Here is a 15,984-nt window from a genome sequence, read left to right on the forward strand (position 1 = left end):
ACCTCAATGTTTCACTCCTTTCAACAGCAACTATTATTCCTACTATACAATTACTGTATTAATGAACTAAATGATACAACCACATTTGTATTTGGTAACCATATTTGTCCACTTTTATGTTAATTAACAAAAGTATGCAAAACTTAAATATAATTGACTGTACATTTAGAGCAGATATAATGTGTGATTATTTTACGATTAATCGCGAGTTAATTATGATCATTGTAATCGACAGACAGCCCTAATATATAAACAGTATAATATACATTAAATTATTTTTAAGTTGCATTAAAAAGCATGAAAATATATTTTATGATACCTGCGTAAAACCCCGATACATTTTGGCTTAACCCTTTTGCTACCAAAACAAGGCGGCACCACATGTCCGCCCCGTGGACAGGTGTTTGGAGACCACTGTTATAAAGTGCTATTTTCCCTGTGTGAGACGGTATCAAGGAAAGCTAATGTGCACAAGCAGGAGGCTTTATTTACCCTCTTTAAATTAAATTAACTTCAATCAAACTGATGCCTGATTTTTTTCTGTATTCACACACACACACGCGCACTCTCACAGAGAAGGGAATCATGCTGAGCAGCGTAATTGGAGGCAGGTGAGCTCTAATGAGACACCTTTTCCTCATCCAACACCATAAAAAATTCTTGACAATAATAAATTCTATGCAGCCCCACTAGTCTAAAAACGCTATTTTAATTAATATTGCATTAGTGGAATATGAGTTAAGCAGCAAAATCCAGCAGTTTTTGTCACTATCAGAAGGCGGCCATTTTGTAACTGCCACATGATCATTTTGTGCATTTTGTCTTCTTTGCTTTGTGGGTGTTGGTCACCACCCACGCCAGAGAGGGCGCTGTAGCGGTGTAGATGTGTGTATGTCAGTGAGTAAGTGAGTAGAGGAAGAGCTTAGGAAGGAGAGTAAAGTATCATTAAGACACAGCAAGACGTACACGGTGTTAAGTCCATCAGAGAAAAACAGAAAAAGAAGATAGAAGAAAGAAACCAAGCCTAGTTCCCTTTTTGGACATTGCACACAGCCAACAAGGTTGGTTTATTTTGTGTCAATACATTTGAGTAAGTTAAATCTAAGTTGTCTTTATTTTCTTTATGCTAATTGTTATGTTTGTATGTATGTTTTGCTCCAGTTTTCACGGTGGATGTATTGTTGGTAAGAAGCAATAAATTCAGCAGTCAAAAGAAAACTACTTGTGTTTGTGGCTATTAAGTGCAACTAAGGGAGCTAGCTATACATCTTGGCATTTGTTGTCGAGTGAAAATGACATCATAGTTGCTTAGGCCTCAGCTAACAACCAATCGCAGCTCCGTTTTAGAAAACAAGTGAGTTGCGATTGGTCGTTGCATGAGCAACTGTGGTGTCATCTTCAGTCGACAGCAAGTTACAAAATTGACCCCCCCCCCCCCCCCCGCTTATTCACAAATATATTAATTAATATATTAATCAGCATGTCATGTTTGGAATAGTGAGGTCATATATATTATTGTCAAGAAATGTTTATGGTAGACTTCCCCTTAAAGTAAAGGTAAAAAGTAAAACAGTGCAGTCACTCTAAAATGTGAAGTGAATAAGTTTTTTTTTTGTTTTGTTTTTTTATTGTGAACTAAATAATGAATATTAGAGGTGGCAAATCCAGGTCCAGAAAGTAAAAAGTCTGCTACAGTTTGGCTTTAGCCTCTAGTGCTAGCTAGCTAGCTACTAGCTCCCTAGCAGGTAAACAAGCACCATGGGAGCTAGCTAGGAAGCTAGCTAACTAGCACCTGATGCTAAAGCCAAACTGTGACAGTTTTTTTTATTACTTTCTGGACCTGGATTTGCCACCTCTAAATTAGCACCTGGGTGATAAAGTATATTTGCAGTACAATATGGCCGCCGACCGGCGGTTGGAGACCAACGCTTAGGATGTTATTTCAAACATTGCCTGTTGTGCAGGTAGCAAATGTTTAATAACGCCAAATTTCTCAATGGGAAATTTGATTTCAGCACGGAACAGATTGTGCTGGAACACAGAGGCCACGTGTCACGTGCGCTTGCGTGCGAGCGCTCTCACTGTTAAGTGTTTGAGAAAAAGGTTCTCCAAGGCCGCCCCGTGTAAGCCATTGTGAGTGTTCCTCAACAGCTCTCGGCGATTAGATAAGCAGAAGTGTGTCCCCAAGCCGTTGTGGATTGATGCGTATCGTTCTGCGTAAACAACACCACCACCACCCCCCCCCGCTTCACCCTCACATTGGTTCTCACCTTAAGCTTTTAACACCCAGTCTCTTCTCTCCGTCCTGCTCAGGATTTCCACGGAGCACTCGCCCAAGCTGCAGATCAGAAGTCACAGCTATCTGCGGGCGGTGAGCGAGGTTTCTATCAATAGGAGCCTGGACAGCTTGGACCCGGCGGGGCTGCTGGCCTCGCCCAAGTTCCGCTCGCGAAACGAGAGTTACATGAGAGCCATGAGTACCATCAGTCAGGTTAGTCACACGCACACACGCGGGCCCCCTATGACATCTGGCGATCAAATTGGGGTCAACGAACCCCCCGGTGGGTGCACCAAATAATTAGCTATTATCTTATCCTTTTAAAAGTGCACAGTGACGATACGGCGCCAATAAAGCGAACATACTCTCTAGCTCGAAAGCAAGGCACTTTGTGTAAATTACACTCTTACTTCAACATGCTACCTTGGCGCCGAGATGCTACAAGATAGCGGCAAAGCACTAGTTTTGTTTAAATGAAGCGCCTCAACTTACGTCAACATCCAATCCACTGCATTTCTATGGCACATTCTATAAATAAGCTTTTCCAAAGGGCTGCACATTGAGGTCCTATAAAAAATAAAACGGTCAATAAAATACTAAAGTACAATAATTAAAAATAAATAAAAAATACATTACAAATAATAATTAATTTGAAATCATCAATCAATCAAATCAATTAATTCAAATTAAAAAACACACACAAAAAGAACCTCAACTTACGTCAACATCCAATCCACTTTATTTCTATGGCACATTTTATAAATAAGCTTTTCCAAAGGGCTGCACATTGAGATCCTATAAAAGCGGTCAATAAAATACTTAAATACAATAAGTGAAAAAAAAAAAGACATAAAATTAGTTTTGCTTTTTTTTTTTTAACAAATTGATATTACATAAATAAAAAATTACAAAACCACACAATTCACACTGAACTAAAAGCCAAGGAATAAAAGAAGGTCTTAAGAGGAGACTTACGACACTCCACTGTGGAAGCGAGCAGTTAGAACGTGCCACAAAATGATGGCAGAGTACTACGTTTGTCTAAATGAAAAAAACAAAACATTTCTCCCTGGGTGCGAACTACTGTCCTACGCTGTATCCAGTAAGGTGGTGGTGCAGGAGGGTGGGAATCCTGTCCGCAAGCTTTCCTGAGGCTTGAATTCACAATCAGGTCATCATCCGACAAAGTTTGAACAGCAACTAAGCCCCATTTCTCCCAATTAGACCCTTTGTGAGTGCGAGCTGCTCTGCTGGAGCTTGGAATAGCTCATTAAACGAAAGGATGCGCAGAAGCCCCCCCTATTTTACCTCCGCATCCTCCCCCCCGTCTTTGGAATTTGGCGTTTCTTGTGGATGGGATGTTGTGAATAATTCCGGATGGAATTGGATCCAAATTGTGATTAGCATATAGGCCTTGATTACACTCTTAAGACAGTGATGGAGTATTGTAAAGTTCTCAAGGTTTTCAAATGGGGCGTACGTGAAGGCACATGAGATTTTAAAATATATTTAAAAAGTAAATGTATATATATATATATATAAATAATGAATTTTATATTCAGTAGGCAATTTAATCTCGGTGTTCTAAAACTCCAGCATTTCCCCCATACCAGAATGGTTTGACCCAACTTGTCATATGCCACCGAGAATCACCCGTCAATCACTTGAAAACTTTATTTAAAATTCAGTTAATTATTTCTTTTTGGGAACAGAGCTTTACTATGATCCCAAAAGATGACACTTTATGTTGATAATAATCTGTGTGTGCACAAATCTTTATTTATAATTAAATTATTTATTTATTTGTTTTTGTTTTTTTGTTATATCTTTTTATTTCCAAATAGTTCAAGAGACCACATGAATACAAATAGTTCCAATGCTTAATAATAAATCAGGCAATGATGGCATAGTTCTCAGTTTAAATTTTACATTTATATTTTTTCTTCAATCAGAAATGCTTTGCGATTATAAGGAGGTACTTGGCTGAAAAAAATATTTCACATCGCTGAAAAAAAGTTGACAACCACTGTTGTAAAGTTTGATCATGAAGAGTTATTTTTGCTTTATGTTGCTCTTAACCATCTGAAAGTGTTGTTTATAATTATTTTTTAATCAATTTATAATGAACTAAAATCAACTTACCTCCGGCATTTTGTAAGGAAAAATAAACACATCCTTTTTGTATCCTGCAATAAGAATCACACAAGCACATTCTCGGCGATCGGTAGCATAGATTTCAATTTTCCAGGCTCTATCACCTTTTTATTAACTAGATCACCAGCTTCCATGACAATATCCACTGTTATTATTGTTTGTTCATGCTGAAGATTTAATCAATGGCACTAGCATGTAATATCATCATGTTATTGCTTCTTTATTATTCTTTTGTTTTTCCCGTTGACATTCTCTTTTTTTTGGTGGCCAGGTGAGCGAGGTGGAGGTGAACGGGCAGATCGAGGCGGTGTGCGAGGCGGTGTTCAGCGAGATGGAGTCGCAGGCGGTGGACGCGCTGGATCTGCCCGTGCCCGGCTGCTTCCGCATGCGCAGCCACAGCTACGTGAGAGCCATCGAGAAGGGATGCTCGCAGGACGAAGAGGAGGAAGCGGCGGGGCGAGGAGGCGGAGGAGGAGGGGGGGCCGGCCGGAAGGGGGGGTCGCCCCCGCGCACCACCACCACCACTGTCAGAACCATCCAGAGCAGCACAGGTTGGTCTTCAACTCTCCTGAGTCAGCATGTATAATCCATGATGTGTTAAACATTCATGTATGTGCATAAAAGTTCTGTGTATAATGTCAGCAATGGCCGATGATGTAATCGGCGAATCTCAGATGATTGTCAGGTGTGGTAAACAAGGCGTTTGCAAACTTCTTGGGACATTTTCCAAGGATCCTCTCGTACTCCAAATTAGAGATAGACCAATATGGTTTTTCAGGGCCGATACCGATTAGTAGTAGTCAAGGACGCCGATAGCCGATATTTATTTTCACTAAAAGGGCGTCAAAAAAAACAAAAAAACTCCAGGTCTTTTTTTTTTTGTTTTTGCATATGCTTATTGTAAAATATTGGAGTTAAAAAAAAAATCTAACAAAAAATTCAGGGATCTCCTAAGGGCAGTAGCATGTCTTCAAAAGTTAAATAAAAACTTAAGTAAATAGCTCTCTATTGTTTGCTAGAGTAAATAAAGTTTTTTTTTTTTTTTTCAAAATATCTGAAGTATTAAAATGTTACTTATCTAAGTTTTAATTTCAAACAAAGACAGTAGATGCAGAGAGTTCCCAAGTTCAGAAGCATCTGTGAAAATTGTAATAATTACTTCCCTTATTATTTTTTTCCCCTGAACACTTTTTAAATAGATCTATCATCGGCCGAATAATTCTTCAAAATGGCCGATGCCAATATTCGTCAAAATGCAGAAAATCAGCCCCGATAATCTGCCCATCAGATAATGGGTTTATCCCTACTCTAAATGCCAATTAAATGCTGCAAAGTTGTCTATTTTACGAGAAAAACATTCTGTTAGAATAACAAGTACATAAATGCCTGGATTTGTAAAAGACATGGAAAAAACGTCCCTGGCTTTGAATGAGTTAACAAGAGAAAAGTCATGTATAAACATGTTAAAATAATTTCAAAAACCAAACTTTAGTCTTGTAATATTATGCCATTCATTCATTAATTTTCTTTAAAAAATCAGGAATCCATAACCGAGCCCTGCCACGAAATGCGAAATCCATGAGTAACTGACGCCATTCCTAAGAAGCTTTAGAATTGCCCGTAGATACCACAAAATAGCGCCGAAGCACTACTTTTTTTTACTCTACAAGGCTTTGGCGCCATCTTGTGGTAATTTAGGTTGTCAGCACAAACGGGAAAATAGCCAACAGGCCATTTTTTCAGCGATTAACGGAGAAAAAAATAAGCAAATAGGTGTCACTGTAAAAAAAACAACCAAAAAAAAACCCGCTTTTTGGTCATCATAACCCCCCTTTTTTTTTTTATAATTTTGGACCCCCATTCTTCTATCATAGCCTCTCGTCGTTACTTACAACCGTGCAGTGTGCAATTCCAGTGTTTTTGCCCAATTTTCCTCAGTAAAAAAAAGAAAAAAAGACTTAAATAATTCCCAAAACATCTTACATAAAGAAAAGAGACTATTTCCCGTGCTTAGCTGACTGGCGAGATGGCCATTTTTTCTGAAGGGAACAATGTGATAAGTGCATCGCCGTTTCCTTCCCCTCAGCACGTATGAGCTTGTCGAAGACTCCAGTGGTCTTATTTTAGCCTTCTTGCGTCTCCTCTGGTCTGCACTGCTGCATGCATGCAGTATTGATGCTGAGTGAGCCCAGCGTCCCGCTCGCCATCGGATGAGTCACACGGGCATTTCCTTCTTTCGTCTTGTTGTCATATCTAGCGTGGCGCAACGTTGACAACGGAAAGGGGGAGCGCTCCCCTTAACCGCCTTTGAAATTAATTCAGAATCAATTTGCAAACTCCTTTTCGTTTGTTGCTAGCGTGGACAAATATCCCTGTTGCTAGGTCGGTTAGCGCCAATTGCCTCCCACCACGCGGTACCTGGGTTCAAACCCTGCTTGGACCACATTGGAGTACTTTCAATTGACTTCATAAGCACATGCGTTCAGCTAATAGCATTCCGCTTTTTAGCATTCCCACGCAATTAGTTGTGGTTAATATTGTTTTGCGCGCAACATTAAGTGGCCTCAAGATTGAACATATGGATGTTTTATTTAGACAATAACATGTGAAAGTGAGTCAGTAAGATTGTTTTGTTCAAATAAATCACTCTAATACGGATTCAGCGCAGAAGTAAATGCGAGCGAAGTCCTTTCCGTCTATCAAACTGCTTAGTCAGCTGTTTATTTATTTATTGCGTCACTCAAGACCTTTGGCAGATTTCGGGTAGATGATGGAACCCACAATGTTGAGGATTTCACCCGACAGCTGTCCCAATTCTTTTGTCCATCCATGACGACGCACGTTCGTGTGCCTCGGCCATTTGACGTTCAAAGAGAAGCGATCAAAGTCCGCTTCTTTTCAACTGGGGGCATTGAAAAGGTCATCAATATTAACTCTAGCTGGGCGGCCGCATGCGCTTGGCAAACTCTGGGAACGCTGATGTAGTCTTTTCCCACATGCGCATGAGTAGGATATACATAAAATATTCTACATAAGAATATATGGTAAGTGGAGGCTGTGGTGGGGGGTTTTCCCCCCAGACATCCTGAAAATCTTCTATTCAGGAACATCATGTGTGTATACTGTATCTTGCTCGTGTTTAGGTTTACACCATAACTTGGACAACAGCGCCCTTCGCAGGCCTGTAGTGTAACAGCACAATAACTTCTACTTGTCTTCTTGCACATCAAGTACTGTATTCTGTTGACACTTGAGGCCATGAGTGGGGATTCTCAAACTTTTTAGGTCCAGAGATCCCTTACAGGGTAGATTTTTATTTTTTTCTCCCTCGTCCATCCATTTACTACCGCTTATTCCGGGGTTGGGTCATGGGGGCAGCAGCTTTAGCAGGGAAGTCAGTGTTTACCAACGGAAGAAAGTAGTCATGTTTTAGCACATTAACTCATTCACTGCCATAAATTCATAAAAATAAAAAAAAGATTATTAAAAAATTGGGGCTTCAGGCGGCTAAAATTGTATTCGTAATTAATCGCATGACTTCACTAGTTAACTCACGATTAATCACAAATGTTATATCTGTTCTAAATGTACAATAAAAAAAATCTAGGTTTTCATATTCTTGTTAACAAAAGTGGAAAAAAATGTTAAACTAATAGAAATAGTTCAAATAAATTTTTGACTTTTTCTGCCGTCAATGGCAGTGAATGAATTAAAAAAAAAAGAAAAGAAAAGATTATTAAAAATTCGGGAGTAACATTTTTAATAGAAAAGAATCACATGACTTCACTAATCACAAATTGAATCTGTTTTAAATGTACAATAAAAGTTTTTTTTTTACTGTTGTTAACAAAAGTGGGGAAAAATTGTAAAACTAGTAGAAATAGTTCAAATGATTTTTTGACGTTTATAGCCGTCAATGGCAGTGAATGAGTTAATTTCCAACATTCAACTTCTAAAGTTGTATTATTATTACAGAAATTAAGTCTCTTCTCAAACTTTTTACATCAAATACTAACTTTTTTTAATTTAAATTAAATCATCAAAAAAAGATTATTGTATGTCACTGTAACATTATGCACAGTTTAAAGATTAATATTGGGCTTCTAATTTCTTGCTAATAAAATTTCAATAAAGATAGTACCTAAATAAGTTTTAAAGTAAAGAGTTTTAAGAATTAAATACAAACATCATACATGGTACGGATAATGAATGCATATTTAGCGAGTGATTTTTTTATTTTTGCATACCTACCACGAGAGGGCGCCTGGGTTCCACTGAGAATTACCGTAATGGAACCAAGTGTTTATAGACTATACAATATATTTATTTTCAAAAATGTAATACTTCTATGTTTTATTTGAGATTAAAGGCACTTTTTTGTTTCAAAGATTTATTTTAGTTTTTCTCTTGAGAATATGAGACTTTTTGGTGATTGTGTGCAATTGGGTGGGGGGTGGGGTTGTATTATGGCTCTAAAAAGTTTATTTAGGTTTTGGTTAGATTTAGGTTCTCAATTTTTCATGCAACGTGTAATACAGGACTGTGCCAGAGTGCCTTAAGGGTGGGGGTAAGGAAGGGGGGGCTGTATGGGGAGCGGAGGGAGGAGGTTGGGGGGGTTTCCGCGTCCCGACACATGAGCGCACACCCCCGCCACACTCCCAAGACTTTTATTCCTCCCCGTTGACCGCTACTGACAGCGGCACCGCGAAAGCCACCATGGCGTTATTCCACTGCTTCTACGGCATGTGTGACGACTGGCTTCGCTATTGTAAGTAAGACAAAAGAACGGGCGAGTCGCTGTGTTTTGCTTGTTTGTGTGCCTGGCAGGCTGCCCGGCTGGGTGGCGCTTGAGTGGACCAAAGCAGGAAGCGGAGTGACGCGGCTTTCAAAGTAAAAGGTTGTCACGTGGACGTGAGCGCTCGCGAGTTTGTTGAACAATCAAATACAACTATGTGGCTTAGCTGCTCTTATGAAGGTTGCACAGTTACTCGGGTGTCATGTTTCAGAGAGCGATGACGTCGTAGTTAAACGTGTGATGCTTTTATTTTGAAAACAAACGCACGGATGTGTTATTGTAACATTTGTAACTTAACAGATGTTGACAACTCAGAGCCCATCCCTGTTTTATTGTGCTTATTCATCCTCAAACTGGACATCGAGGCTTATTAAACTTTTTAAAATACCACAAAACATAGTTACAACTTAAATAACAAGTATTCGTGTTACTAAACATCCTCATTTAAAATTTCCAACAATTATTTCTAAATACAACACACAAAGCAAAGACACAAAATCACTATTCGTTCAACACTATTATCTATTAATAGCTGATTTCATTGGCAAAAAATCCAAAGATTAACCTACTTGTGCTTGGTGCGTGATAGCTGGGAATTGTTGAGCCGCCTCCAGCCGCCTGCTATTTTAGTGTTTGTGTGTGCGCGCGTGCGTCTGTGGCAGGGGCCAAGAAGTGTGCTTGTGCGTCACACACTTCCTGGCTCAGCACCACAAAATGACCGCTGATATAACTCAGTGGGGTTTTTGCTCACATGTTGTTGTCACCGCGAGAAGGAGCCAAAAGCGTACACGCTTTTATCCGCTGACGTTTTATCACAGTCAATGAAACACGGCGCAAGTCTGGTCTCGCAAAGACTTTGACTCAAGTCAAGACTTTGGTGTCCTGCCCACGCGTGGCGCTGTGGACAGACACAAGTCGAGCAAATACCTGCAGTCATTCACATCAAACGGCATCCAGTGGTCTTTGTCCGTCCCTCCCTTGCATCCCACTTCCTCCTTTGACTTTTTAATTACAGGCCTGAATCTGGGCGGCGGCGGCGTCTGTACATGCGAGCGGCACCTGTGTGTCACGTCAGCCCATCAGAGACGTCCGCCTCCCGGGTGGAATTATTATTCAAAGCGAGAATGAAACAGCTCCTTTCCACTCACACCTGCTTAATGTTGTCATTCGGCTGGCTTTGATGCTTGAAGGTGGTGTGTGTGTGTGTGTGCGTGTGTGTGTGTACGTGTGTGTGTGAGAAGAGAAAAAGGGCCAGGTACTGTAGAGACATGTGGAAAGTGTGCAGCTCTTTTATATTCTTCTATTGTAATTTCCCAAGCTTTGTTGAGCCAAACCACGTATTTCACATTTGAAAAAATGTCATGGCACACCACCAAACAACAAACGTTCCAAAAGGGTGATACTGCAAAAGAATGACAAGCTCGTCGCAATTTAAATAATCGTAAATAAATAATAAATTGAACACGAAGCTATTTTTCTGTTATATAAATGGCAACAAATGGACAGCATGTTAGTGGCACCTTCTGCCGCCTAGTGGAAAAGCATTGAATTGTTCTGCTTGACATACGTTGCTGGTAAAAAACTTTTTTTTTTTTTAATAGTTTTTCTTAATGTGACTTTATTCTTGAACAACTTTATAATAGTCATTTTTTTTGTCTACTACTTTTTCTCAAAAGGAAATACTGCGTGTATTTATCATGCAATCATTATACTGCCCCCTGTTGGCCAAGCTACAATAGTGTCACGTGCTGTTTTACATATTAAAAAAACAGCTTTGCAAATTCTTACTGGTGTTTTTTTTTTTGGGGGGGGGGGGGGGCTGGAACAGATTATCTGCATTTCTATTCATTTTCTTTCTGATTATATGTGATGGTTTTGTTTTCCATAGTTGCAGATTTTTTTCCTTGAGAAAAGACTTCGCTTGTTTTTGTGGTAGCCTTTTGTGGTAACTTATGGAATTACTCCTTTTAGATGGATCACTAAACTGACGTTTTGCATGACAGTGGTTGAACTTGCGTAGTTTGATTTGAAAACTTTCAAGTGTTATTTTTACTGTCAGTTGAATTTTCCAATGTATTCAACTTCAGGGATGTTAACATTTTATAGCAAATTGAATGGATCATGTCGTTGCATATCTATTTTTTCTTTTTTTAAGTAATTGCTATTCTTTAGGTTTTAGTGTCATCTTAGCGGACCAAAAGCAAAAAAAAAGCGCGACACCTGCATTCATGTTTGTGTTGGTAGCTGTGGGCATTAAGCCCAAACTGGAAGCTCGTTGAGATAAATCTTTATCCATGCTGGTGTGTGTGCGTGTGTGTGTATCAGTAATTACTTCATCCTGTCACGGCAGTCTGAGAATGCAAGCCAGTGGGAACTTGCAGTGGCCTCGATCACAGAATCACACTCAGGATCTCTTTTGTGCCATTACTGTCAGATTTATGACCCCCCCCCCACACACACACACACACACACACACCTGATCTGGCGTCCTAAATCTAATGTTTGACGCTTGTTAATGATTTTAGGCTCAAAGTCAATGCAGCGCTGTGACCGAGAGTAAAGACACCTTGCAATGATCGCTTCTTCCACTAGATGTCAACATAGCCTCAGCTGTGGTCACTCCACTGGCCAAACTGGTGTAAAAGCAGAGAAAGAACACACAGAAAGTTATGTGCAAATTATGCTTGTTGATATGACGGCAAATTATTGCAAATGTAGGCGATGACATTGCAAGACTTTAAGCAGCACCACTGTGCAACGTAATGTGCAATTCTAAAAATAATAATAATAAAAACAAATGAAAGCTAAGAGGAACTGTTCTACACAGGCTTAAAACAATTTTTTTTATTTAAATACAAAAATATATATTAACTCATTAAAAAGAGGCTTCAAGGTATTTACTGTCAAACTAAATGTAAAACAAATACAAATAAAGATTGTGTATTTAAATTAACCAAACAATGTAGCCTTAAGAATGGCCCGCTAGCTTAATGCTAACATATAGCTGAAAACGCTATTGACATGCTGTACGTTAGCATCAATAGTCGTGATTTTAGAACACTTTAAGCAGTGAACTTCATTTGAACTAGGGGTGGGAATCTTTAAATGTCTCACGATTGGATTCCGATTTTTGGGTCTGCGATTCGATTCAGAATCACTTTTCGGTTAAGAACGATTTTTGATTCAAAATGATTTGATTGACATTGATTTTTGCTTCAATTTATAGATGTGCAAAGAATCGTAATGATCTACTCCAGTCTGACTCGCTAATGCTAATTAGCGCGCTACTCGCGGCACTTTTATCACTCGAAAGAACGGCTCCACGCTGCAAAAAAACCCAACTTTTATTGGAATAACTTGATTGTGACTTTTTCCTTCTACTCTTTAATGTGGCTATAACTTAACAGTGTATCAGACCGCGTGAAACCACACTGCCCCTAAGTGGTTAAATCGAGTACAACATGAACGGCGCTACCAATAAAGGCACGATAGTATAAAATAATCTAAATAAAATCGATTTTGGGACATTTAGAGAATCGATTTTTTTTGGCACACCCCTAATTTGAACACATACAGTGGAATAACAAGTTGACAGATATATATACATTATGTGTTTTATTGTGTATACTTTATATATTTATATACAGTACACATATGCACGTATACGTACTGTAAACTTTTAAGTTAATCTAAAATGGCAACCAAACACAACCGACTTTACGGTGTAAGGGTGTCAAGGTTGAAGCAAACGAACACGTCAAGTCGACGTTTTGAAGTTTTACGTCTCCCGAATTGTGAATTGGGCCTCCCGCGCCGCTTTGATGACAGCCATTAAAAGGAGGGAAGGGGCTGATGTTTGGACGTCTTTTGACACAGGAAGCGCAACGTCACTCATTCTTGTCCCTCCCCGCCCTTGCTGTCTCACTGTCAGAATTGGAGGGGGGAGGGAGCTGACACAAAAGAACGGCGGTTCGCTGCTTGCATTGCTTCGCAGGCTGCTTTCCGGTCAAAGAAAGAAAAAAAAAGGCCTAAGATGCCCTGATGGCGTGTTGGATCAGGTCAACACACACACACACACACGCACGCACGCTCGCTTGCTTATGTTTTGGCAAAGGATTTCCTCCGTGCAGACGCTGGATGATCCTCATGGTTCCTCTCAAAAAGCCCCCATGACGGATACACAACATTTACAGGCCGATTACAATAGAATAACAAAAAGCCTTAAATAGTCCCGGAGTGAGGAAAGTCCAGTTTGTGGCAGCAAAGTGGACGCGAGCAGCACATTAGAATCATAACATAAACATGAATGCAAGCGAGCCGAGTCAGCATCGTTGTAGGAAGCCGAGAAACGATACGTGCATGCTATTTTAAAGCTCTTGAAATCTGCTGAAACCGAATCCTTGACTCGGAGCCGTCCGACTTTTTCCGGACTTTGTTCTGGTGACAAAGTCCGACTCGGCAGCCTGCGGTGGCTGATCTGGAGTCAGTTCTTTAGCTGTATATAAGTGGGTGGTTTGGAGTGTGGGAGGGCTGGCAAATTAAAGACCTCTCTGCGAAAGTCCCAGACTTCGGTTACAGTAGTGTGTGTGCACGTCTACGTGTGTGTGTGCGCGTACGTGTGTGCGTGTTAGCCCAGCCCTCTTTTTCCTCTTTTTTTGAACCCATTATTAAAAATAAGCCACAGTTCACCCCGATGCACATTGAGAGAATGCATCTCCGTTTTTTTCTTCCTCCTCCTTCTTTGCTGCTTCACTAACCAAGCAAGGGACAAATAAAAGGGGGGGGGGGGGTTGTATCTGTGTGTGTGTGTGTGTGTGTGTATGTGTGGGAAGGAGGTTTTAAGACCCCCTCCTCCCTGTGTAAGGAGAAAGAGATGAATGGGCAAAGGAATGCGGGAGACAAACGAGCGCTCTCGGCAGGAGAGTGGGAATGTCGGTGAGGCCTTTGTCCCCCCCCCCCCCCACACACACTCTCACCCCACCCCGTGCAGAAAGAGGGTGCGAAAAGTCACACCTGAGAGAGGCCGACGTACTCTATCCTGTGAGCAGGATGTGTATAAGCACTAAAGACGGTACAGGCGGTCCTTTCCCTGCTAACTTTTCAACTTTCCAGGCCCGCACACCCCCACCCTTTTGGTTACCTCCCCCAAGGCTGGTCGACACACAGAGAGCCTTCTGACGTTCCAGGCCCAGATGGTTTTTTTAGAGTGCCTCTGGCTGTGGATTAAGACCCCGCCATTGAAGTGTCTCCTTTCTACAACACCCCCCCCCCCCCACCCCCACCCCCACCTCAAACACCATGTGCAAGCGGTCAAGACAAAGAATGTCTAAAAACGATGAGGAGGAGGGGGGGGGGGGTGGTGCTGATGTTTAACAGCATTCCTCAATGAGTGCTTGTACTAAAATTAAAAGTATTCCTTTTACTTTTTGGGGATTTTTTTTTCTTTTTTGGTAGGATTCCATTTTAATCACGAGAGTGGTCTTTAGTTGAAACGGGGGCGGAGACGTGAACTTTTGACCACATGCTGCTGCTTTTAAATGGAAATAGCAGGCCGTCCCTCATGTGACGTTCCGGCCCCAGCAAGCAATTTGCACCTAAAGGTCCAGCAACTCCACCGTTGTGTGACCTTTAGCCTGTACAAGTCCGTCAGAAAAATAAATGTAGTATTTTTAATGAGAAAGTGAGATAATGTGGTTGCATAAGTGTGCACACCCTCTTACAAATGGTGGCAGTCACATTTGAACTCATGCTAAATGCTGTTGAAAGATCCTCCGAGTTTACCTTTTTCGAGTAGGCTTTTCCTGACATTTTTGTTGTCATGTTTTACAGCATAAAGTTTTCCACTCAGATTTGTTCAGATCATCTGGCAATACCATATTTGCTTTTCATTATGGCCACATTTGGGCATATTTTTTAAAATGCCTTTTTCCCCCTGGAAAAAAGAAATTGTGATTTGAAACAATTAAAATGACATCTTGTAGAGTTGAAGGGGGGGGGGGAGGGCATGACAGAATATATATATATATAAACTAGCAGTAGTACAATTAGGGCTTTACTTATTTTTTTCCAGACTGAAAACATTTTTATCAAAAATAACATTGAAGTTATATGCTGCATTTATTTTTGTATTTTGTCTAACAAATATTTTAAGATTTCTTGTATATTAAAAAAAATATATATATATTTTTTAAATCAGTACTTGATTAAATTTTCTTTTTTCTTGTTTTGATTTTCAGATTAATAAAACTATCACAGAATTTGTAGAAATATATTTTTCATCATCCACACATTTTGTTACATTTCTCTGAAAGAAATATTTCAGGGTTTGCCTTTTTTTATAATATAAAAAGTTTCCAAACTATGAAATGTGTTTTTGAAATGTATACGTTCATTTAACTAAAATCACTTTTTCATATTCACAAATTGTCACTAAATTTGGAGAAAAAGCTTCTTCTTTTTTTCAGAAACAAATAAAATTATTGAACAAGATTGAAAAAAGTCTGTTAGTCAATCGGTCACACAACCATCACTTTGTGTGTGTGTGTGTGTGTGTTTTTTTACTGATTTATAAAAATCACTATAGTGATATATACCATAACTCCCTCCACCACCAAAATCATCAATTTGATCTTTCTCTCATTTTTATTCTCCTCCTGCTTTTTGACTGCCAGGCCTTTAAGTGCAGTTTGCACCTTTCTACCAGCATGCGGCACACGTGCGCGTTGGTAACTTTAGCCACGATCATTTTGTAAGCGAC

General features: G+C 39.9%; 1 protein-coding gene across 12 annotated transcripts in view; it reads left to right on the forward strand.

Annotated features, from left to right (window-relative positions):
* dlgap1b (discs, large (Drosophila) homolog-associated protein 1b) overlaps positions 1–15,984 on the forward strand; it is a 132,714-nt gene that overhangs the window by 99,398 nt on the left and 17,332 nt on the right. For all 12 annotated transcript variants that reach the window (XR_015091974.1, XR_015091975.1, XM_086065683.1 and 9 more), the window contains 2 exons: positions 2,314–2,491; positions 4,704–4,983. Coding sequence is in view for 10 of the 12 variants with exons in the window: in XM_086065683.1 (XP_085921809.1) it covers positions 2,314–2,491; positions 4,704–4,983 (458 nt within the window). In the remaining 2 variants the exon portion in view is untranslated. The remainder of the gene's footprint in view (positions 1–2,313; positions 2,492–4,703; positions 4,984–15,984) is intronic.

Source organism: Leptonotus elevatus, chromosome 21 (assembly GCF_054856555.1).
Source record: "Leptonotus elevatus isolate MCC_2025b chromosome 21, RoL_Lele_1.0, whole genome shotgun sequence".
In the NCBI taxonomy this organism is placed as follows: domain Eukaryota; kingdom Metazoa; phylum Chordata; class Actinopteri; order Syngnathiformes; family Syngnathidae; genus Leptonotus; species Leptonotus elevatus.